Genomic DNA, 23,198 nt, shown 5'->3' with positions numbered 1-23,198 from the left:
CAAAAGAAAATAAGCAGTGACTCCGGTGCCTATATTAACACAGCTTTCTGTCTGAGAAATACTTTCAATTAAATACGGTAGTCAATTGTGTAATCTTGAAGTGTTAATACTTATAATGCCAGATTAAAATACTTTTTAGAAAAAGAACAGGAGTACTTGTGGCACCTTAGAGACTAACAAATTTATTAGAGCATAAGCTTTCGTGGGCTACAACCCACTTCTTATGCATCCGAAGAAGTGGGTTGTAGCCCACGAAAGCTTATGCTCTAATAAATTTGTTAGTCTCTAAGGTGCCACAAGTACTCCTGTTCTTTTTGCGGATACAGACTAACACGGCTGCTACTCTGAATACTTTTTAGGTTTTTCAAGTACATAGTGTATGATGGACTTTGTTTAGATGAGTAAAAATTAATAAATTTGTAGGCTGACTTGCATGTAACATTTTGTATGAAAGATGCATTTAAATTGTTAAGTAGAAAAAGAAGCTGTGAACTGGTGAATCAGCAGCTAACTATGGCGAGACCATCGGGGAGCAAGCAGTTAAATTCTTCTCTATTTGTTTTTAAGTGTGGTACAGAAGTTTCCTGAGTAAATAATTAGAGTTGTGGGAAAATGTTTGCATATAAAGCAAAATGGACAAAATGTGCCATGTTACTGTACTAGCTAAAGGCTGAAAATGGTGTGTGGACAGGTTTAATTTTAATGAACACAGACATTAACTGTTTTGCAGTATCTTGTGCTCATTTGTGTGTTCTCTCTGCTGCATTTTCATCTTTCTCCATGCAGGTTGTCCGGTTCTGCTTTGGTAGGTGTTTGCTCTGTCAAATCTACTGCCCTATTTGTCCTCCATGATTGATTACTGGTGATCACAAAGTGGCCTCTTTGGCTATGTGGGACTCCTCTGACCTGACTTTAGAACCTCTTTAAAGAAGCCCTTCTAGCTCTTGGTTGAAGATTCAAGACAGAGGTGGCAAACTACAGCCCGTGGGACCCTCCTGCCTGGGGCGGGGGTGCTGGGGAGCCATCAGGGAACAGGGGGGATGGATGGGGCAGAACTCCCAGGGGGCCGTCAGGGGGTGAGAAGCAGGAGGGGTTGGATAGGGGGCGGGGGCTGGGCCACGCCTGGCTGTTTGGGGAGGCAGAGCCTCCCCTAATCGGCCCTCCATACAATTTCGGAAACCCAATGTGGCCCTCAGGCCAAAAAGTTTTCCTGCCCCTTTTCAACAGCATGGCTTAAATCCAGGAAATTCAGAGTAAAATAATTTAGTGGAAAATGTTTTCAGTGTTCCTAGCAAGAGTTAGCTCAGTTCTGTTTTCCACTATGTGAATCCACATATCTTGAGCAATCTGCTAAAGACTTTAGCAATATGCTAAAGACAAGTGCTAGCAGGTTTCTTTTTTTTTCTTTTTTCAAGATATACAGCAATATAAATCCATGTATCTGAAGATAAAACTGAGTCCTTAGGGACTTTCAGCTAGATAAGTACACTATCTAATGTACTGTGATTATAGTGTGAGGAAAAACAGTACTACTTTTCCCCTGAGTTGGCTATGAAGGGCTTACTCCGTTCTTTGGGGCGTCCAGATAATTAATTTTTTTCACTCTTGCCCAATGCAAAAAAATAATATGGAAGAAATGTAATTATATTTCTGTCCTTTGTGAAATGAGGATAGCACTTTGCTACCTCACATGGGATTTGAGGGCGTGAATTACTATTATTAATGTTTGTAAAGAACTTTAGAAACATAAAGTGTAATATAAGTGGTAAGTATTAGCTATGGAAAAATATTTGTTTATCTCTTTGTACAAAGAAGTTTTATTTCCCTCCTTACCCAACCACTATTAGATTTCATTATATTTTTGATATATAATCTTCATATGAGAGCAAGGCAGATTTAAACAAATAGGCTCAACTTTTTTTGCTTTGTGTTCTCAGAACAATCTCCACTTGATTTTTAGGGAATGAAATAGTGCCTGAATAAAATACAGATATTCAGTTCTTTTTGTGAGCACAGATGAAGCTCAATGATACCATTGTCATTAGTCTTCTTGAGTCTTTTTGCATTTTACTGTTGCTGTCACTCATTTTACTTTACCCCTGGAGTGCCATGTCTCTTTTGTGGCAGGAATAAACATGTTTAACCCTAGGACTACATTGGGACTGCTTTTGGAGGATAAATGCTGCCCATGCCAGGACTCTAAAGTGGTTAAATAAATCTCTAGCAGCTGCATAATACACTAGTCATAGCAACTGGTCTTGCATCTGTTCCTTAAGGCAGATATGAAATGACTTAAATACCCAAGCAGTACTAGGATTGTTGGCAATTTTTCTAGTGTGACATTCTTTTGACATTCTGCCACTTTGATGAATGTGCTACTTGCCAAAATCTTACAATTTCTTCTCTATTGCTTATATTTAATCGATACTGAATTGCCACTCTGCAATGTAAACAGTTTTTCCTTTGAGGCCCAATAGCTCATTAAATGTGAATGACAGTTAAAATGGGCCATGCGTTTTGGATTTACTTTTTCTCTCACTTTACCAGAGTAAAGTGTGTGGTATATCTATATAGACTATTTTGAAATTATTATTGTTGCTTGATAGAAGAGAATGGACAAAATTTTTCCCTGGTGTAACGACACTGACTACACTGGATTTATTGAAATCTGAGGGTAATAAATATAAAGGCTAGCAATATATATTTTTTCTAATTTTGATGACTAATTTTCCTTCTATACTGTGTGTAGGGAATTTATTTGACAAAATGTGCTGCTAATGTAATTAATATATTGTATTTATCTCCCTCTGTTGCCTTCTTCACAAAGGGGCTATACCTGTCTTTCCCCTCCAACACAATAATTCAATTTACAAGGTTACAGTTATCAAGAGCTCAAAGGAAAAGCATTTTTAAGACTAAATTACCTACTTCACAACTTGACAAAGTGTCAATGCTGTAAACTGGGCTTGACATAAATAATTGGACATGGGTGAGGCCTCATTTTTTTGTGAGACAGGATTAGGGAGGTAAATAGATCGGCAGGCTAGAAACAGAATGTCTGTACTCTAGCTAAAATAAGGGGGAACACCTAGGAACAATTTACAATGGACAAAGTAACTATGGATAAAATAAGCCTGGAATATAAAATGAGGCTGTCATACATGGACAGTGCATGGACAGAGCATGCTGTACAGCAGTGGTGATCATCTGGTAGATTGCAATCAACTGGTCGATCCTGGAGCCTCTGACAGTCGATCGTGATCTCCGGCTGCTAAAAGTCCGGTGGCGCAGCGGGGCTAAGGCAGGCTCCCTGCTTGCCCTGGCCCTGCACTGCTCCCGGAAGCGGCCAGCCGGTCCCTGCGGCCCGTGAGGGGGATGGGTCTCCGTGCGCTGCTCCTGCTTGCAGCCACAGCCCCCACGGCTCCCATTGGCCGGGAACGGAGGGGCGGTGCACAGAGACCCCCTGCCACCACCAGGGACCGCAGGGACATGTTGACCACTTCCGGGAGTGGCATGGGTCTGGGGCAGGCAGGGAGCCTGCACCCCAAACTCCCTCCTGCACCCCAACCCCCAGCCCTAAGCCCCCTCCTGGAGCCAGCACCATGTACCCCCTTCCTGCACCTCAACACTCTGCCCTAGGCTGGCGCCCCCTCCTGAACCCAAACTCCCTCTCAGAGCCAGCACCATGTACCTCTTCCTGCACCCCAACCCCCTGCCCCAGGCTCAGCCCGGAGCCCCCTCCACACTCCAAATCCGTCAGCTTCAGCCCAGAGCCCACACCTCCCCGCACCCCAAGCTCTGCGCCAGCCCTGTGAAAGTGAATGAGAGTGGGGGAGAGCGACCCTTTGGGGAAGGGGTAGGGTAGATCCTGGGTTGCCCTTAGATTCAAAAAGTGATCTTGTGCGTAAAAAGGTTGGAGACCACTGCTGTACAGGGATTGGTTCCTACAAAGCAATCCCAAAATGTGTGATGTGGTGTATAGCAAATGCACTGTAATGTGTGTGTGTGTGTATATATATATATATATAAAGGGAGATGTTTGCTGTGTAACTTAGAATGTGTGGTGTCAAATGTTTCATTCTTTTCAAACCTAGCATATAGAGGTTTCATTCATCTGTTAATATTAATCACTGACTGTATTTTGTACTAACAAAGTAACTTCATTTTCTTAAACATTTATTGCCTAGTTTTCCATATAACAACATAAAATTGCTGTTGATGCAAATAGACAAAATATCAAGCTGTTGATTTAGATTTATCAGTATTTTTTTTTAATTGACTATAAGCAAAACAAGTAACAAGACCCAGTATTTTCATTCATTACAGAAGTGGGGGTGAAGGCATTTATTGCAGTATATTGCAGTGGTTTTCAAACTTTTTTTCTGGGGACCCAGTTGAAGAAAATTGTTGATGCCCGTGACAGAGACCACGGGGGCTGTGGCTGCAACTCTATTGCTTTCCTGTCTTATTGGAAACCTGGGGGGTGGGCGGGCTTGCGCTTCTAAAGGCCCCTCCCCCAGCCTAGCGGGAGGGACCACTGGACCCAGAGACCAAATGAACACGGGGGACAACAAATGAGAAAATCAGGGATTGAGGTGGAGGTCACAGGTTTAAAACGAGGGTACCGGATGAGGACACTGATCAGAGAACCCCGGACAGCGCCCACTGTTCCCCAAAGGTGTTGAGGGAGCCAGCGGACACTGCCCAGTGGAACTCTGCCCAGATACGCGAGACTAGGGAGGAACGGAAATAGGCCCCACAGTCGCAGAGCACCCCCTTGTCCAGCATCCTCCTCCTGGTAGTGTAGGAGGGTGCTCTGGGCTGGCACCAAGGGGTTCAGAGGGTGGGGGGGATCAGGACTGGGCCAATTGGAGGGCACGGGAGGGAGGTCAGAGGTGGAGGCTCCAGACGGCGCTTACCTCAAGCAGCTCCCGGAAGCAGCGGCATGTCCCCCCTCTGGCTACTATGCGGAGGTGTGGCTAGGCAGCTTGGTGCGCTGGCCCATCTGCAGGCACCGCCCCCGCTGCTCCCATTGGCTGCGGATACCAGCCAATGAGAGCTGTGGAGCCGGCACTTGGGGCGGGGGCAGCGTGTGGAGCCCCCTGGCTGCTCCTTTGCCTAGGAGCTGGAGGGGGGACATGCCACTGCTTCTGGGAGTTGCGCAGAGCCACTGCAGGCAGGGAGCCTGCCTTAGCCCCGCTGCTCCACCAACTGGACTTTTAATGGCCCGGTGCGCAGTGCCGACCGGAGCCGCTAGGGTCTCTTTTTGACTGGGCGTTCCGGTTGAAAACCAGACACCTGGCAACCCTAGCTCAGACACTCTAGCCCATTGCTGTGTAGACATACCTGTAGGTGCCTAGAGAACCATTACAATGAAAATTTTGTGCTGGTGAGTTTAGACGCCTACAGGGTTAGGTGGCAGGGGTTTTGTGGATCGCAACAGGCCTAAATTTGGGCTTTAGGCACCTAAGTCTCATTGTGGCTCTGGGCTAGCGTTACCACCTGGCCAGTGTTTGACCGGTCTGGCCTTTGTTTTTATGGATTTGCCAGGTGCCAGAAATTGTTTTTAATTTGCTGGGGTTTTTTTAGTGGGTCTATAGATTTGCATTATTATCAGAATACGTTGGGATAGCTATGTTCCAAGTTTCTGTGTCCAGCTAAAGGTGCCGCAATGTTGCCATTAAGTGATAACAGATCAAAACTGTTGAAAATACAGCAGCTGTCTGCCCACCAACATGCAAGCCCACCGTGTGTGTGTGTGTGTGTGTGTGTGTGTGTGAGAGAGAGAGAGAGAGAAAGGGTCTGAGTCATGCGAGAGTGAGGAGAAGTGCAAGGCATATTAAATAATAGAAGAGCAGGGTGATGGTGTGAGTGATCCTACTACACCCCCAGAAAAAAAAGCTTGCATCAGAAACTGCACGTTAATGACAACTGGCTAAACGAAACAGACTAAAAAGACTGGCTGGCAAAATGTGCTGATAACATAATTTATAACAATTTGTTTTATCAATCTTATCTAAATGTGTTATCACTCTAGATACTGTAAGTGGTTGTTGGGGGGGGGAAGCGGGGAGAGAAGAGTTGCGCAGTTGCCTTGTGGTTGAGGGTTGGGATTGTATGCGGGCTTGCCTTGTGCGTGTGGGATTGCTGGGTTTTTTGTATTTCAAAGGTGGTAACCCTACTCTGGGCCTTACTGTCTGATCCTTAGCTTGTTTTAGAGAATATAGAGGGTGATGATTGCTGATTGGTGTCAAATAATAAATTTTGATACATAAAAAAAAGCTCTGAGCCAGAAAGCTCATGTAGTCCAATGAACCATTTTGCAACTGGTTGCAATGCTCAGACAAAAGTGCATCCAGAGTAGCAAACCCAATTGCCAAAGGACACCATTTTTACAAAATACTTTTATGAAGTAGGAACACTTGATAAGGAGAACTGCCATGCCCTAAAAATGAAAGTTTAGAACTACAATTTTCCAGTGTTTTTCCAACTGGGAGAAGGTCGTAGGTCTGCAACAAGCAGATTCGAAACAATAAGTTTAGCAGATAAAGTTAAACAATAATGCTATTATCTTTCTCTCATTTTTGTTCTTTTAAAATGTAGCTGAAACTTTTGTTGGCTCTTTTTTCGTTGTTTGTTTGAATACTTTTGCCCAAGAACTCTAAAGCTCTTTAGACTTTAGCATTGAGTTGGCATTTCCTGGATCTGACAGGCTAGTTAGTTTTCAGTAACATGACATAATGACAATATGCTAGAGAGACTTTTTAAAGCCTAAGGAAAGTTTCAGACTCCAGTTTAATGAAAATTCATGTTATGAGTCAACTTAGTAGAAGCAAAGCAAAGAATAAAGTGTGTGTATTTCTAGCAGTGTGTAATCCTCAACCCCAGTTGCCTGTGCCGCCTCATATCAATTATTGAGCCTTCCTCTCTGCTCTCCAGCCTCCAAACAAACAAATAAAAGCGTACAAAATGAAAGGTAAAGAGAAAAGTAGAAGATAGAATAGGCCACTTAGAATGGCAAGGACAAGCACATGACTGGTGACCTTTCTCCCTCAGTGCAGAGGAAAAGGGCTCCTCCTTAACCTCTCCATTGGTTCTACTAACCCCTTAGCCTTGACTGAGCAGACAGCTCCATACCCGTGGCAGGTTTCTAGCCACAAGTGATCCTGTCTCTCCTTCAAAGCAGATACATCTTACTGCCTCTTTTTCAGGTCTGAAGGCAGGACCTTTCTATCTCTCTGAAGAAACTGGTTCCTCCCCCGGTGCCCCTTTTTTCCATCACCTCTGAGGCTCTGGTCAGTTTGTTTGCATGGCAGGTGGTTGGTGCACAGTGCTTCCTTCCCAGCTTCTCTACTTCCCACTGACAGCTTAGCTAAAATCCTCTTTACTTTGGGGGAATGAGGGTGGCATTTTGAACCAGAGGCTTTTCTCATCCTGCATAGCTTCAGTGGTAGAAGTACCTCTTTTGCTGCCAAGAAAGAGCATAGGCTGCGGCAACAGCTACCTTGCCCTCAGAATGAGGAGCATCATCCTGGTGGAGCATGTTGTGTAGGCACATGCACTGTCCCATTCTGCTGTTAGTGAGTGTCACAAATGCCAGCTGAGGAATGAAAAAAATGGCTATGAGCAACCCCCCCACCAACTCGTATGTATATGTATATGTAGAGGGACAGAATATGACTATACCTTTATTTAAAAATTGTAAAGTGGAGTTGACAATCTTCTCTTGAAAACCTAATGTTAAAGTGCTCATGGTATACTGGCTGTGTTGGGATTGTTGGTTTACAGCATTTGTCCTGTGCCATATCGACATTGCACTGCCTATTCTCTGTCATCAGTGAAAGGTAGGGATGCATGGCATATGTCCACAACTGTTCTTTTGCTACCTATGTATTGTAATGCTCTTGAGGCGGAGAATCTTCCTGGTGTCCTCAGTGTTTGAAATTATATGCCTCTCTAATAGAGAAAAAAAAGAGAATGGAACACACTGCACATTCTTTGGAGGCGACTGTCATGAGATAGGGGGAAAAATGATACTGCAGTCCTCATTTCTTTTTGAGTATCCCCCTGACAGAATTGCTGTAGATGTATAATAATCTGTTTGGGCAGGGATGGTGTCCCTAACCTCTATTTGCCAGAAGCTGGGAATGGGCGACAGGGGATGGATCACTTGATGATTACCTGCTGTGTTCATTCCCTCTGGAGCATTGGCCACTGTTGGAAGCCAGGATACTGGGCTAGATGGATCTTTGGTCTGACCCAGTATGGCCGTTCTTAAGGTAGACAAGTATTTAGAAAAAGTCTGAGTTCTTGTTTCTTCCACGTTGTAGGTAAAACAGAGTGGTGTCCTTTGAACAGTATGATTAATCACATCTTTGATCATAGTTATAGATGACTTGATGGAAAAGTTATAGTACTAAAGTATATACTTAGGAATAATAATAGTTTTATTTTTTAAGGGACAGTACATCATGTCTCTTTTCATAATAGCCACAACTGGGATGTTATTTTAGAGGTGTTGAAAACCTGCAGCTCCTACTTACCACTGCAGATCTGAAAAATGACATGTTTTTCAGAGTGTGAAGGGGTAATAGGCAAACATAATTGAGAATCTGATTGTTTTCACCTTAAATTGAGTCTTTTGTACTGTATATGTGTATGATGATTCGTTTCTGTTACCCATACAGTTCTTATGTCATGAACTTGCCAGATGTTGTCTTGGGCCTGATATGTGGTAAAGAGATTACATAGTGCAAAGTAAATTTCATCCATTGTTTTCATTTGGGTAGTTTCACATCTTTGTCGAAAAATTTAGTTGGACCTTATAATTTTGAACTTTATGTGGGAAATCTTTTATGTGAGTATGCATTTCACACCGTACATTCCATCAGATCATCTTTTAAATTTGTGTGCACATTTATATACTGTGCCATGTCACTTCTATATTCTGACTCAAAGCCCATGTGGCATTCACCACCGAGGTTAAGAGTTGGATGGGGAAGAAAACAGGGGTACTCAAGTTATGTCCACAACCAAGAATAGCTGGATAGATATTTCTGCTAAAATGATCAGCAGTAAAATAGTTAACTAAATTGGTATGATTTGTACCAGTAATCCCAACCAGCCCCCAAGATAGCACGTGTCCTAACAGGGTGCCTACCTAGGACCCAGCAGCCCCAGCACACACCAACCCTCTTTTGCACTTCTGATCATCTTGCCGCAAGGGTTTCATCCACTCTTTTTTTTGTTTTTTTGCAAACCACACAAATCACCTGTGGTATTTTGCTGTAGCCCTTCCCAGAGGGTTGTGGGATTGATACAGGTTGTGATAAAGAGGTGAATGATTTTGGGGTTCCAAGGGGAAAAAGGTTCAGAACCCCACAGAACCTACATAACCAAATAAATCTTTTAAATATTTATGCTGTTATATTCAAATGCAGTTCTACTCTGAAAAATGTCTTCCAAAACTATACATATTACTCATCATATCTACTCTCCATTTGCTGTTCAGTCATATTCTGCTGACTTTAGTGACAAAAATAAGTTTTTGCTGCTTTTTACTCCTGTTAGCTCTGCAGAGTCAACACAGCTAAGTGAGATGAAATAAGAAATGTGTTCCATCTTGGGCATCAACAGAATTGGATGCTAGGATCCAGTCTTTTATACCTTTGCAAACTCATTGAAGACAATGGGGACTATGCAGGTGTTGAAGTTGCTGAGGGCATAATTTGAGGACGTGGGGGGTTATACAGCTGTAAGTAAAGATCTAATTTGGCCAGAAGAATCATTAGTACTGATCATAATGTGTAAATTGGAAAGAAACCCAGTTTTACTCTGAGATCTCAGTCTTAAATTTCAAGGCTGGCAGTTTGCTTGTAAACTGTGCACATTTGACACAGAAGTCATTGACAATAAACATGGAATCCTCAATGCCTTGTTTAGAGTCACTGTTGAAAGCATTTTCCTGTTCCATAGGGAATTGATCTGTTGACCATAAGCAGTTCTTAAAAGATTTACCAGACACCAACTAACTAGAGGACTAAACATACTGTTGTTAATAATAATAATAATAATAATGATTAATAATAATTTGTGTTATTGTAGCACCTAGGAGCTCAGTCACGGACCAGGACCCCATTACGAGCCAGTTAAGTACAAAAACAGAGGGCCCTGGTTAGAATTGCCACCAGCTGTTATCTCCCAGTTTCTGGAAAGGCTGGAATTTCACTACTGCTTGGAAGTTACAGTAATGGTACTTGGACCAGATTTGTGGGGTAGAGAGCTGATGGGCAACCCTCCACCAGATAGAATGGATTACAAAGAAAGGATGACCTGCATTGGACAAGTTATTGCTAAATAGTTTCCAGCTGTGTTGCTTAATGAAGTTGTGGCTGCTTTTTTGATGTCTTGTCCTTTCTTCCTGTAGTGTCTGGGACCAGAGCCTCCTGCTACTGCAAGGAGTTGGCAGTAGTGGAATGTCTCTGCTATTCTGACACTCTCTATTTTTGGAGTCTCCTTCCTTTAAATAACACCAGTACTTGCATCTTTTGCTGCTTCTTACAGCTTTTCCAAGTATCAGCAGTGGCATGAAATTGACTTGATTGTTGAGTTGCTGGTCACAGATTTTGAATAGAAGCAATAAAAGTAATTACTGTGTTATTAATTTAACGCTGATAAAATCATGAGCAGCAGTAGAAGCTCAGGAGCTCTGTCTTTAGATTCAGGAAGACAGCACTACATCAGTTTACCTTTGGCTCACATTCCTTTCACATTTGGAAGGTTATTTTTTGCAAATATAAAACCTGGAAACTTATTAAGCTTTCATTTTAAACAATATTTTGTTTAGAATTTGTTGGCCTTGCCTAAAATGATTGCTATGGAATTCTTCCCATTTGTCACTGAAGGTAAGGTATGTGTGTGGTTTTTTTGTTTGTTTTTGTTTTCCCCAAGCCCTGACCATATATCTTAATTCTGTCTTTTGAAGGAAGTCTGTATTTTAGGTTCTCCTTTCTTCATGATCAGCAGAAGTATTTTTGGTCAGCAGTATTTTTGAGGATTGCATCTAGTGCATTTCACCTCTAATCCGAAGGGATAATTGGAATTTTAAAATAAAGAAACATAATTTTCTATTTTCTTTTTTGAATTTTGATTAAATTTCTGAATTTGAAATCATATTATTTTATTATTTGACTGCAAATTTTAGGGTAAAAATTTCTAAGATTGGTGCATGCAGTTGGTGCATGCTAATACCAGATGTGTATGAAAATCGGTCACTTTCAGAACACAAATGCCCAATTATGTACCTAATGGACGTTCTTGTGAAAATAAGAACATAAGAACATAAGAAAGGCCGTACTGGGTCAGACCAAAGGTCCATCTAGCCCAGTATCTGTCTACCGACAGTGGCCAATGCCAGGTGCCCCAGAGGGAGTGAACCTAACAGGCAATGATCAAGTGATCTCTCTCCTGCCATCCATCTCCATCCTCTGACGAACAGAGGCTAGGGACACCATTCTTACCCATCCTGGCTAATAGCCATTTATGGACTTAGCCACCATGAATTTATCCAGTCCCCTTTTAAACATTGTTATAGTCCTAGCCTTCACAACCTCCTCAGGTAAGGAGTTCCACAAGTTGACTGTGCGCTGCGTGAAGAAGAACTTCCTTTTATTTGTTTTAAACCTGCTGCCTATTAATTTCATTTGGTGACCCCTAGTTCTTGTATTATGGGAATAAGTAAATAACTTTTCCTTATCCACTTTCTCAACATCACTCATGATTTTATATACCTCTATCATGTCCCCCCTTAGTCTTCTCTTTTCCAAACTGAAGAGTCCTAGCCTCTTTAATCTTTCCTCATATGGGACCCTCTCTAAACCCTTAATCATTTTAGTTGCTCTTTTCTGAACCTTTTCTAGTGCTAGAATATCTTTTTTGAGGTGAGGAGACCACATCTGTACACAGTATTCGAGATGTGGGCAAACCATGGATTTATATAAGGGCAATAATATATTCTCAGTCTTATTCTCTATCCCCTTTTTAATGATTCCTAACATCCTGTTTGCTTTTTTGACCGCCTCTGCACACTGCGTGGACATCTTTAGAGAACTATCCACGATGACGCCAAGATCTTTTTCCTGACTCGTTGTAGCTAAATTAGCCCCCATCATGTTGTATGTATAGTTGGGGTTATTTTTTCCAATGTGCATTACTTTACATTTATCCACATTAAATTTTATTTGCCATTTTGTTGCCCAATCACTTAGTTTTGTGAGATCTTTTTGAAGTTCTTCACAATCTGCTTTGGTCTTAACTATCTTGAGTAGTTTAGTATCATCTGCAAACTTTGCCACCTCACTGTTTACCCCTTTCTCCAGATCATTTATGAATAAATTGAATAGGATAGGTCCTAGGACTGACCCTTGGGGAACACCACTAGTTACCCCTCTCCATTCTGAGAATTTACCATTAATTCCTACCCTTTGTTCCCTGTCCTTTAACCAGTTCTCAATCCATGAAAGGACCTTCCCTTTTATCCCATGACAGCTTAATTTACGTAAGAGCCTTTGGTGAGGGACCTTGTCAAAGGCTTTCTGGAAATCTAAGTACACTATGTCCACCGGATCCCCCTTGTCCACATGTTTGTTGACCCCTTCAAAGAACTCTAATAGATTAGTAAGACACTAATAAGGTGGAATCATTATTTGACTGCCCAGATTAGGTACCTACATTTACACATGCCCATATTTAGTATTATTTAAAAGAAAGTTCAATTAATTGTATAATATCTTTAACCAAAATTGCTAGAGTTTTATTTAATAATTCCTCAGAGATAAAAAAATGGTAGCTTAGTTTTGAAAAGAGAGGAATATAATGTAACTAGATGCATCACGCAGACAGTCCGTACTCGAGGGGTTAGAATCCTTCAGTCATTCTTGTTGGAGCCATTTATCTAATTTCGTAGGCACATAAAGAATATAAAGTTGCATTGGAAGAAGCTGCATTACCTTTTATCTATTACATACGGTTTCAGCCATCATAGAGTTGATGGGATACTTTAGAACCAGTGTGTATATGTTCCAGAAAGCTCACAATTACATTTTCTTGCAGCAACTTTAGCTATAGAAACAATGTTAGGGTTGCTTTAGGTAATATAAAAATATGTGATCAAGTTTGGGAAGAGAATGCTTGATCTCTGACACTGTCTAGCTCTCTTAAAAATTTCTCAAATACTTACTTCTGAAGGCCACACCCACCAGCTTGTACCAGTGTCTCATTTAGAAAATACTCTGGGTTTTACTTATGACAAGAATGACTTAGCTAGCTGTTTTGTTGACGTAACATATAGTCTCAAAAAGGATTATGTTAATGCAAACTAGTTGCCTTTTAGAGCTCGCCAGCAGGGTCTACATGGGCCAGGGTGGATAAAAATCAAAATACTTCCGTAACAACCACTTTGCAGCAGCTGCTCTGAAAAAAGTGGGAGGAACCAAGCTAACTCTCCCACAAGATGTGCGATGGAACTCAGTAGTGGACTGTTTGAGCACTATATCAAGAACTGGCCTAATCTGACGACAGTTTGTGAACAAAACCATGAAAGAATAGATGGCACTGTCACAGCCAAAGTTCTCAACATTGGGCTTAAGAGAAATGTTGAATACATGCTGAGTACCCTGAAGCCTATTTCTGTAGCCTTGAACAAAATGAAGAGAAATTGCTGTTTTCTTGCTGACACTGTTGAAATTTGGAAGGAACTGAGCGAGATCTTAAAATGAGAAATGTGCAATGACAGAGTTAAATTACAAGCATTAAAAAAACGAATGGGACAAGCACTATCTCCAGCTCATTTTCTTGCAAATAGTCTCAATACTCGGTACCAGGGTCAAACCTTAACGGCTGAAGAAGAGGAGTTGGCTGTGACATGGACATCCAGGAATCATTCCTCCATAATGCCAACTATTATGTTTTAAAGAAAGTCACACCAGTGAACTGGTGGAAGTCACTTAAGCACTTGGATTCAGAGACTGTTGAAGTGATAATCTCACTTTTAACAGCAGTAGCTTCTTCTGCCGGTGTAGAAAGAATATTTTCTTCCTTTGGACTAATTCATTCCAAATTGAGAAATGGTTTGGGACCTGAAAAAGCAGGAAAGCTTGGGTTTTTGTGTGTGTGTGTGTGTGTCCCTGCCCCCCCCCCCCCGATTATGAACAAACAGGAAAATGAAGGTGAAGACGACTGAGTTAGCCGCAGAAGCCATATTTTAAGTTTCTCGTGTTGACCTGGCTGACACGGTCGATTTAATTTTTGTTTTTGTTTTTTAAATATTTCATTTAACTATTTTAGTTAAAACAATTTTAACAAAAACAAACCTGATTTTCAAAAAACTTGAATGTTTAACTAAATTCAAAAATACATATGCTTGTTTGGTTAAAATATTATATGTTTGCTGTTGAAGAAAAAAATCCAGAATATATTAACGTTGTTGTTTTAGTTAAATAAAACAATTTAAATGTTTGTCTGGTGATGTTCTCCTCCTAATACAGCGTGGCAAGAAAATCCTCCAAATATTAATGGTTAACCTGTTGTATTGGAGATAGTTCATCCCCCACTGACTTCATAAATATCTGCTTCAATTACCTTTGGTAAATGAAATAACCAAACAATCATTCATTTTCTGATATAGCTGTAAAATTAATCTGAAAAGTTTTCAAATTAAATCACTTAAAAATATATAGTGTGTACCTTCTAAAAATGAAACCTACATCTATCTCTGAGTTGTGAAGAATATGTATTAAGGTTATAACAACCAACAAGAATGCACTTTTATGTAGAAAGCCATGATTAAATCTAATCTTCCTGACTAGTGATTTAAATCATGATTTAAATCAAATCCACCCTGACAGGGGCCAGTTAGAACGCTTTACAAATCACACCGCTTTGGTGCACTTTGCCGCACTGTATAGACAAGACCTCAGAACATGTATTGGTATTGTGAAGAGCTAGAGAATTAGTATCCTCACTCTTCCCTCTATTAAGAAGATAAGTCTATGATGTATCCTATTCCTTACCTGAACATGGTGGTGGGGAATCTCTCCTCTCTTCCTGATGTAAAATACTTATTCTTTGACAAATGTTCTGAAATATTAAAAAGTTTTATTTATTTAAAAAATAGAAAAAGCCTTGTTAAATATTTAAACTAGTTAGGGATGAAATGAAGAGAAAGTGGAAATAAATGCTAAATACGTAGGTGAGCATTATTTGCTCAGCAAATCTCAAGGTCCTTCTGAGCAGAGCAGAAGCTATATTCCACATTGTCAGCTGTCCTGAGGCTGCAGGCTCCTGCTGGGGAAATAAGAAAATCTTTTCTTGCAGCGAGACAAAAGTATTAGCTATGGAAGAAATCATAGTTGATTTGCAAATAGCATCTATGTTTAATTTATGGCTTTCTCAGCTATCTTGAGGTTGAATGACAATTAGAAAACACAAAAGTGACAGCTTGCATTGTGACAGAACAGAGACTGGGAAGGGAGATCTTTGCCAAACTGGAAATCCTGATTGATCCACTTGAGCGTTGACAAAGAGTTTGAATGGAAGCCTGGCTCTCTGGATTGGTGAATATCATGAGCAAAAATTCCAATATTATTTTATTATATGATAGAAACTTTTTTTGAAAAAATTGACAGTGGGTTTACCAAAATGCATAATTCTTTGGTATTAATTAACATAAAATAGATATGAAAGTGTAGGGCTTTATTTAAATGTTGTTGTTGTTGTTGTTGTGTTTGTAAGTGTATGTGCTTAATAAAGTAATATGGTTTGCAGCAGTCATTAATATTGGACTTTTGAGGTGGGAGAATAAAACCTGGTGATGGATAACACTTTGTTAATGTCCGTTTAATTTTGTCTTTACATTTGTAAAAAACGTAATTATTATTTTTCTTTCTTGAACTGAAATTCTGTTCCAGTTAAGAAAAATATATTCTAAATGGATTTTCACATGTAAACCATTACATCTGATTAAAAGTGATAAGCTCTGTAAAAGGCAGTGTCTTAGAGTATTTGAATAGCTTACGTGCTAATTGGTTTTTCAACTGTGCTGTGTCTGGATCACCTGCGACTTTTTATTCATCATCATGTTTTGCTACAAGGTAGAGTATCTTGAAATTTGCTTGTTGTCTTTTGTTAGACGATTTCCTAAAGCTGTATTTTACTTTCTTCTATGTTTTGTTAGTAGCTTGGGCTGGTTTTCTTGATTCCTAAAAGTATTTTTTTCTGAAGAGTGCAGTGATACATATTTGGTATTAGAAAGGGTTGCTCTTCCGCTTTTATTTCAAAGCAGATAAAATGAGTTTCATAGTCTTGTTGGTGTGTAAGGTAATTATTATAAAACTAGAGAAATTTAAGTTTCCCTAAGAAAATGAGATCAAAGATTATTTTATAACCTTTGTGCTTTGTTTAACTTTGAATCTTTTGATTTCTAGATAGCTGTCCAATAAGTATTACTTATTGTTCTGAAACCTGCAAGACCTATATTAAATTATCATTATGCTGCTTATATATTGTAAATTTTAAACATTATTTTAATGTTTATATTAAATTGTATTGAAGGGTATTTGGAATATGCAGCATTAACCTCAGCTTTGTTTTCTGCAGAGATTAGTCAGAAGATTTATGTAGAACAGTCCATAAGCTCTCATAATTGGTGTCATTAGTAATAAAGAAGAAAACTTTCACCTTAACAGGATTTTCTCTTATGTGCAGCTTGCCCAGTTTAGGCAACGGAAAGCACAGTCTGATGGGCAGAGTGCATCGAAGAAGCAGAAAAAAAATAAAAAGGCATCAAACACCAAAGATGAAGAATCGGTACAAGATGGTCCTGATATTGACCGGTCACAGGGTGGTGAGACATCCACACACCAAAGAGGAGCAGCAGCTACTGCGGACTTTGCTATAATGAGGACTTTACGCAGTAGAGAAATTATCAAACATGACCAGACGTATACCATTGAAGTAAGTGTTTATCAGGTCCTAAGCAATTACATTATTTTCTATTTAAAGATGCGCTCTTTATATTTTATTAAACTGCAATGAATATGCAAAGGAAAATGAGTGGGCTTTATGAGAATATTGACATTATTCCTTGCCTCAACCTCCATGCTGCTTTATGCCCAGAGTTGACACTTTCCATTTGCCTGTTGGTGACATATTTTCTATGGCATGATAACTGAGCTGTAGAATATGAAGCATTTGTTGGCACAGTTGTGTGCATTCCTTGATAGGATAAAAGCTGTATGTATTTTTTAAAAGCTTATAATAAAATGATAAGTATTACTCAGGAGTACCCCCAGAAATTTTTTACATGGTTTGCACAACTGAACCCTCTAGTGTTCTTCCACCTTGGGGCTCTTCACTGCCCCTCTCCTGGACAGCTACCCTATGCAGGTGCTCACTCCAGCTCCCTGTACTTGTAGTAGGTCTTGAGGCTGTTGGTGAGCAAGTACCTGGGGCACAGCAGAGGGGACATGGACTACTGGAAGCAGGGTGAGGCTGGGCAGGCTTCTGGGGGGGATCCCTGGTGCGGGAGCCGGCCCCATGGCAGCAACATGGAGAAGCAGTGCTGACTGCCCAACCAGGTTTGCTCCCATGGCTCTTCCATGAATGTGGTGCTGTGGGGCCAAAATTGAATGACTGGTGTTGTGACCTAGTGTGTGAGGGTAGTTTGGGCCCTGTACCTGAGTCTGAGTAGCTCTGTGACCCCCATGTGTCAGGTTTTAACACCACTCACTCAATTTTGGTCCCACCGTCCCCACGTTGCGAACAGGCTGCAGGGCCAAACCTGAGTGAATCTGTGACCCTCGTGCACCAGGTCACAATACCAATGACTCAGTTTTGGCCCCGCTGCTCCCCAGCATGATGGAAGGACTGTGGGGCCAAAACTGAATAGGCATTGGGGCAGCCAGGGCTGCTTCTCCATACTGCTGCCATGGGGCCAGCTTCTGTACCAGGGCTCCCCTGTCAATACACATCATGTGTACTGTGCCTACAGCTGTGTATGCCTCTGGTATTACACTGTTATAGTTTTAAATAAGTACCATTGTGGTTACTGGTAAGGAGAAAAAATGCAAACCTAAGCATTTTTCTGGTATTTATAAAGTAATTTGACGCTTGCTGGTTAACAGTGACTAGGAATTTATTTTGAAAACACTAATTTGGGGGAGGAATTGGATGGTTCAGGGTACTTGGTGCTCCACCTTTTACTACTTATTGGAATTTAACTCTGGTCATTAGTGACTCAAAGTGCTTACCATCTAAAGGTTAAAAAATGGCCTACCATCTAAAGGTTATAAAATGGCCTATGTGAAATGGATTGGCAGTTGCAGTTCAGTTCTGAGTGGACAAGTGTTCCCATAACAAAATTCAGTACTATTGTTGTACATCTAGGAACAAGAAATGCAAGCCATACCCACAAAATGGGAGACTGTATCCTAAAGCACTGACTATGAAAAGGTTCTAGGAGTCTCAGTGGACAAGCAACTCAACATGAGCTTGATGCTGTGGCATAAAGGGCTAATGTGATCCTTGGATGTATAAATGGGGGAGTAGTAAGCAAGAATAGGGATGTGATTTTACTTCCATATATGGCATTGATGAGACTGATACTAGTATACTGCATACAGTTCTGGTGTCCACTTTTTAAAAAGGATATTCAAAAATTGGAGAGGGTGCAGAAAAGAGAGACCCAAAACGATTTGATCGTTGGAGAAAATACCTTAAAGTGGGAGACTTAAAGGGATCAATCTGTTTAGTTTATCAAAAATAAGATTGAGCAGTGACTTGAATATAGTGTATAAATACCGTCATGGGGAGTAAATACTGGGTACCAAAGGGCTTTTTGATGTAGTGAAGAATGGTATTACAAGAAGCAATGGCTGGAAGTTGAAGCCAGACAAATTCAAACTGGAAATAAGGCACACATTTTTAACAATGAGGGTGATTTACCATTGGAACCAACTACCAAGGGCACTGGTGAATTCTCCAGTGCTTGATGTCTTCAGATCACATCTGGATGCCTTTCTCCAAGAAAGGCTTTAGTCAAACACAGTTTATTGATAGGGCTCAATACAGTGTCAACCGGATGAAATTTAAAGGCCTCTGGTATACAGATATATACCTAGATATTTAAGGGTCCCTTCTGAACTTACACTCTGTGAATGTTGGCAGTGAAGGTGAAGGAACTGAATGGTGACTGAGCTATCTTTTTAGAGGGGCATCTGAACAGCATAGTATTGTACTTGTTGTGTGGACAACTAGCAAGAACTTCAGTTTCTGGAGTTGTCTGTCAGCTAAGTACCAATTATAAACATCTAGTTCATATGAGAAAACAAAAACCAGTAACTATTTATGTCACATTCATTTTCAGTGAACCTTTGGTTCCAGCAATTTAGTTTTACTGGACTTTAACTAGTATGATAACAAAAATCTTTCAATTAATCTTTATTAAGTTTTTAAAAGTGATGGGTGAACCTAGTTCTTATGAAAACGAAACTCGTAACACTGGCTAGAGAAAAGTAATGTATAGACAGCTGCTTGTCAAATTGACCTATTACACTTCAGCTAACACTCCTTGATATTGACCTGCAAATACCTCCTGCTGTTCCAACCTTGGGCTTTTCTTGAGCAGACTGCTAATCGTGCCACTTGTATAGTGGTTTTGAGGTGTGGACAAACATACAGTAGAAAGTAGGGTAAGAATATTTCCTGGTGACTTAATATTTGAATCTACCTATCCTGAAGCGAAAGGCTATGTGTTGTCCTATACTGTGCATTAATGTAAATGATAAAAGGCAGAATTATAGACTTGCTGCTTCATGACACTATAGATAAGTGAAACCCTTCCATTTTGTAAAAACCTCTCTCTTTCCCACAGAGTCATAAATCGGCTGTCTAAATTTTTGGAAAAGGAGGAATAAAAATTGGAATATAAGGTCTCAGCAAAGAGACATCTTTAGAAACCTTTTTTATAGAATTCCTTTTAAAAAAAAACTTGCACAAGATTTTTTAACATAAATATACATTTTGTAGGTTTGCTGGTTTAGTAATCTTTTGTGCTCTTAATTAAAAAACTGGCTTTAATTTAAACATCAAATGGAATTGTAAGCAGTTGTCTAGTCTAATTGTTTTTGATATTTTAGGAAGAAAAACCAGTTGAAACAAAGCTGTTTGAATGTGGTTATTGAATATGCACAGTAACTACATTTTTGTTAATAGATCCATAGATTCCAAGTCCAGAAGGGACCATTGTGATCATCTAGTTTGACCTCCTGTATAACAGACCATAGATCTTTCCCCAAATATTTCCTAGAGCATATTTTTTTGAAAAACACCCACTCTTGATTGAAAAATTATCATTAAGGGGGAGAATCCACCACAAACCTTGGTAAATTGTTCCAATGGTTATTTATGCCTCGTTTCCAGTCTCAATTTGTCCAGCAATTGGATCGTATTATGCCTTTCTCTGCTAGATTGAAGAACCCATCATTAAATATTATTCCTCACATAGGTACTTGTAGACTGTAATCAAGTCACCCCTTAACCTTCTCTTTATTAAGCTAAATAGATTGAGTTCCTTTAGTCTGTTACCTTAACTCCTTTAATCGTTCTTGTGGCTCTTCTCTGAACCTTCTCCAATTTTGCAATATTTTTCTTGAATTGTGGACAATAGAACTGGACACAGTATTCCAGCATCACTTGCACCAGTGTCAAATACAGAGATAAAATAACCTCTCTATCCCTACTCAAGATTCCCCTGTTTATGCCTCTAAGGATCACATTAGCCCTTTTGGCCACAGCATTGCACTGAGAGTTCACGTGCAGCAAATTATCCACCAAACCCCCAGATCTTTCTCACGTGCATATTTAATGCATGTGCTAAAAACATATTTACACTGATATGAACTATTAGTGTATATAGAGTAACTCATACATCTGTTTTTTATTCTGATTTACACTTCAGGGCTCTCCTCCCCTGCCAAATAATTTGTGATCTCTGCATTTCTTGAGAGACACATTGTGAAAGCAATGCCCACTAAATGAAAGGTTTTTGAACTGTCGATGTTTTCTCCTGATCAACTAAGCATGGCACCAAATAATGTGGCTTGAGAGTGGACAAAAATGCCAAATCTAACGGTCACTAGCTATAAGAGTTCCCAATAAAGTGAAGAGGTGCAAGGTGCAGATTTACTTAGTGTGCTTGTGAAAAGAGATTCAATGAAGAAAGTGAATTAGAACGATATGATTTTGGCACAAACAAGAGAAACTATGCTTACAATATATTGTAAAGCATAAACTGCAGCTATGTAAGCAGGATATTTTCAAGAGGGGTTTCACAGCTGTGCTCTTGGTTTTTGGCTTGCTAACCCTACACTGGGAGAAGCAGAATTTATAACTTCTTTGGCTCCTCTCCCTTCTCACCAACAGCCAAAAAGGTCTTTAATAAACTCCACCTCCCTCTCCTGCCCTCATTAAGAATATTTGAGGTTAGCCTGTTAGTCAGAGAGACAAAACTACAAGTTTCCATTTAGAACCTTAGCACTGCCAAAATTGTCTTGTATATTTTGTCAACTACTGTGGACTCCTTTTTAAATGCAGTTATACCCCCGAACTAGATATTTCAGAGTAGCGATGCAAAAGGTTAACAGGTTAACCGGTAAGCATTAATCTTACCGGTTAACCTGCCTTAACCGTTAACCCTGGGCCGGCTGGCCGGCCAGCTGGCCCGCCGACCCCAGTGGCCCCACGGACGGAGCGGGCCCAGCCGCTTAATCGGTTAACCCTTTAAACAACATTTTTATCGTTTAAACGGTTAACTTTTTAAATGGTATTTACATCCCTATTTCAGAGGTCCTTGCAAGTTGAACAGCAACATATGCTTTAATTAAATTTAAATTCTGATGTTGTATTCCCAGTTTCCTTATTTACAGAGCCCACTTCTGGGTTTCAGAACCACTCCTAGTAGTAACACAATTGAACTGTTTGCTCCATTCAACAAAAGGGGTTTCCTCTAGAGGATCACAAGCTGCAGCCTCCTCCAGGAGGGGGTCCTGAAGGAAGCTGTCAGGGTGAGAGGAACTGGTTTTGAGAGTGAACTTAGGAGACTTCTCTTACTGTGACAGGGAGGAAAGAAAAAGAAGGAAAGAGATACCATATTGGATCAGTCTGTCCCTCCTTTGATTGATTTTATATAGGAAAGAGGAAGGAGGCAAGTAACTTGATAGAGCTGGGGGAGAGGAATAATGGGATAGGGGAGCTGTTATGCAGGGAGAAGAGGGAAGGTTTTAAATCAGGGGTAGGCAACCTATGGCACGCGTGCCAAAGCTGGCACGCGAGCTGATTTTCAGTGACACTCACGCTGCCCGGGTCCTGGCCACCAGTCCAGGGGGCTCTGCATTTTAATGTAATTTTAAATGAAGCTTCTTAAACATTTTAAAAACCTTATTTACTTTACATGCAACAATAGTTTAATTATATATTCTAGACTTATAGAAAGAGACCTTCTAAAAATGTTAAAATATATTACTGGCACGCGAAACCTTAAATTAGAGTGAATAAATGAAGACTTGGCACACCACTTCTGAAAGGTTGCTGACCCCTGTTTTAAACTGTTGGAATAATAAGGGCAGCATGGCCTACACATATATAGTAGTACAGAGAAACCTTCCTCCCCGGGGGGAGGGATAGCTCAGTGGTTTGAGCATTGGCCTGCTAAACCCAGGGTTGTGAGTTCAATCCTTGAGGGGGCCACTTAGGGATCTGGGGCAAAAATCAGTACTTGGTCCTGCTAGTGAAGGCAGGGGGCTGGACTCGATGACCTTTCAAGGTCCCTTCCAGTTCTAGGAGATGGGATATCTCCATTAATTTATTTAATAATTTATTTATTTATTTTATTTATAACCAAATTCTTGTGGAAGAATGTTATGAGTACATGTTCTACAGTAGTGCTGTGGAGAGTTACTATCACTCTGAGTAAGCTGACGCAAGTACTCTTCTAAATCACATTTACCTGTCCTAAATGAGAGAGAGCCTATAATTACTTGGGGAAAAAAAGTTAACAACAACAACAACAACAAACTTTATATGAAAGTTTTTGAAAGTTTTTTGGTGGTTGTAACTCAAATTTATAGAATGTTGTCACCACTGTT

General features: G+C 40.4%; 1 protein-coding gene across 1 annotated transcript in view; it reads left to right on the top strand.

Annotated features, from left to right (window-relative positions):
• Positions 1 to 23,198, top strand: part of AKAP9 (A-kinase anchoring protein 9) — a 202,990-nt gene that overhangs the window by 30,090 nt on the left and 149,702 nt on the right. Inside the window, exon 2 of the mRNA XM_065398462.1 lies at positions 16,762 to 17,014. Coding sequence (XP_065254534.1) covers positions 16,762 to 17,014 — 253 coding nt within the window. The remainder of the gene's footprint in view (positions 1 to 16,761; positions 17,015 to 23,198) is intronic.

The sequence above is a fragment of the Emys orbicularis genome, chromosome 2, assembly GCF_028017835.1.
Source record: "Emys orbicularis isolate rEmyOrb1 chromosome 2, rEmyOrb1.hap1, whole genome shotgun sequence".
NCBI lineage: Eukaryota > Metazoa > Chordata > Testudines > Emydidae > Emys > Emys orbicularis.
The sequence above is the reverse complement of the archived record's forward strand: the minus strand, read 5'-3'. Positions and strand labels throughout refer to the sequence as shown.